The sequence below is a fragment of the Galendromus occidentalis genome, unplaced genomic scaffold (assembly GCF_000255335.2).
Source record: "Galendromus occidentalis unplaced genomic scaffold, Mocc_1.1 scf7180000076310, whole genome shotgun sequence".
NCBI classification, from domain to species: domain Eukaryota; kingdom Metazoa; phylum Arthropoda; class Arachnida; order Mesostigmata; family Phytoseiidae; genus Galendromus; species Galendromus occidentalis.
The window spans coordinates 1,057-2,955 of NW_003804299.1; the positions used below are offsets into that span (position 1 = coordinate 1,057).

A 1,899-nucleotide genomic window follows, 5' to 3' on the forward strand; every position below is an offset into this window, starting at 1 on the left:
TGGCTCTCCCGACGTTCTGCCAACCTCAATTGTCGTTCTTCTTCAGTTTCTGCCTCCCGAGATGCCTTCCTCTTCGCAGCTTTCTTCGTTGACCGGCTCAATCTGGTTCCTTTTGGGAGGCATGTTGACTCAAGAGAGTCAAGATTCAACTAACTTTTTCCGATTCCAACACGATACTGTCGATTCACGGTTCCTAGGGTTTGGATAAGCAAACGTGGCTTGGAGCCTTCTTATGTCCTGCTAAACAGTTGAGGGAAAGGTCGAATATTAGGAAAGAGGACTCGTGATCTCGAATAGAAGAAACATAGCCGTCCGTTGAAAGAAGGGGTTCGAATCCCGTTAACGGGGGCATCTTCAAAGGGGTTCCGACGACCCGCGTGAAGGGGTTCGGATCTCATGAACGAAGGTATCTACAAAGGGGTCGAAAAAGATTCGGGAAGGAGATTCCCGCAAAATCATGTCAAAAGCGCTGTCGTATTTCTCAGATCTGAAGAATAATAGCCGTCCGTGAAGGGCAGGGGTTCGAATCCCATGAACGGGGGAATCTACAAAGCGGTTTCGACGACCCGCGTGAAGGGGAGGGGTTCGGAGGGATCTTCAAAGGGGTGCCGACGGCGCGCAGAGCTCACTCCGGACAGAACTTGATGAAGGCAAATAGATGTGCTTTCCGTCCATGAGAGTCCCGAATTGGATCAAATACAAAACTGGAATGAGCATGTGTCCGAATGCGGTGAGCTAAAGGATAAAATCAAGAGCAACGGCAAGCGCCGGCAATCAGACAATCGAACAGGCGGCTATTCTTTGATCTATCGTTTGTACTCGTACTGACCGACCGTTCTTCTTCTCATCCTGAACTTCCATGATAATATGAAGAAATCTGGAGAACTCTGGAAATTCCCGCCGAACGATTTCCGGTGAGGGACCCGGTACTCAATTTGCAAGGGGAAAAGAGCTCACCCTCATCATACGGGCACGACGACCCCCTCATCGCTTTTCTACAACTCCCGAGAACCCACCCTTGAATTTTCACGGCGATCGGTTCAGGCGTTTGTGAATTTTGCGAATTTCGGATTTTTCAATTTTTTCTCCGAGTTTTCGTATTTTCGTGGGTGGGCCACTCAAATAATTTTTTTAAGGTAGAAGGACTCATCGCATCGGAGAACTGACCCCCCTATAACCACCGCTGGATCGCCCAGAACACGCTCCTAAATTTTCACGACGATCGGTTCAGCCGTTTTCGAGTCTATAGGGTACCCCGGACAGACAGACAAACAGACAGACAAACAGACAGACAGACATACGTTTTTATATATATAGATGTCCTCCGAAAAATCGATACCCTTCACGGCTACAGCGATTTTCAGCGAGATTCATTAGTAAAAAGACAGAGGCCAGTGATGACGGCAACCCCCGATAGACTTCTCAGGAGCTCCCAAGAATCCGCCCCGTCATGGTGGTCCAGCCGTTGAGAGTCCTACAAATTCCCGTCTTTCCCTCGATGAAATCTTTGATTCTCGGTGAGAGGACCACTCAAATAATTTTTTTATGGTAGAAGGACTCATCGCATCGGGGAACTGACCCCCCTATAATCACCGCTGGATCCCCCAGAACACGCTCCTAAATTTTTACGACGATCGCTTCAGCTGTTTTCGAGTCTATCGGGGACATACAGACAAATTTATAGATTATGTGAAGGAATCACGAAAATTCTGGAGAACTCTGGAAACTCCCGCCGAACGATTTCCGGTGAGGGACCCGGTACTCAATTTCCAAGGGAAAAAGAGCTCATCCTCATCATACGGGCACGACGACCGCTCGCATCGCTTTTCTACAACTCCCGAGAACCCATCCCTGAATTTTTGCAGCAATCGGTTCAGGCGTTTGTGAATTTTGCGAATT

General features: G+C 48.4%; 1 protein-coding gene across 1 annotated transcript in view; it reads right to left on the reverse strand.

Annotated features, from left to right (window-relative positions):
* Positions 1–123, reverse strand: part of LOC114828554 (uncharacterized) — a gene marked incomplete at its 3' end in the record, with an annotated part of 1,167 nt that extends 1,044 nt beyond the window's left edge. The window contains exon 1 of the mRNA XM_029113101.1: positions 66–123. Within this exon, the coding sequence (XP_028968934.1) occupies positions 66–123 (58 nt within the window). The remainder of the gene's footprint in view (positions 1–65) is intronic.
* Positions 124–1,899: the final 1,776 nt, after the last annotated feature.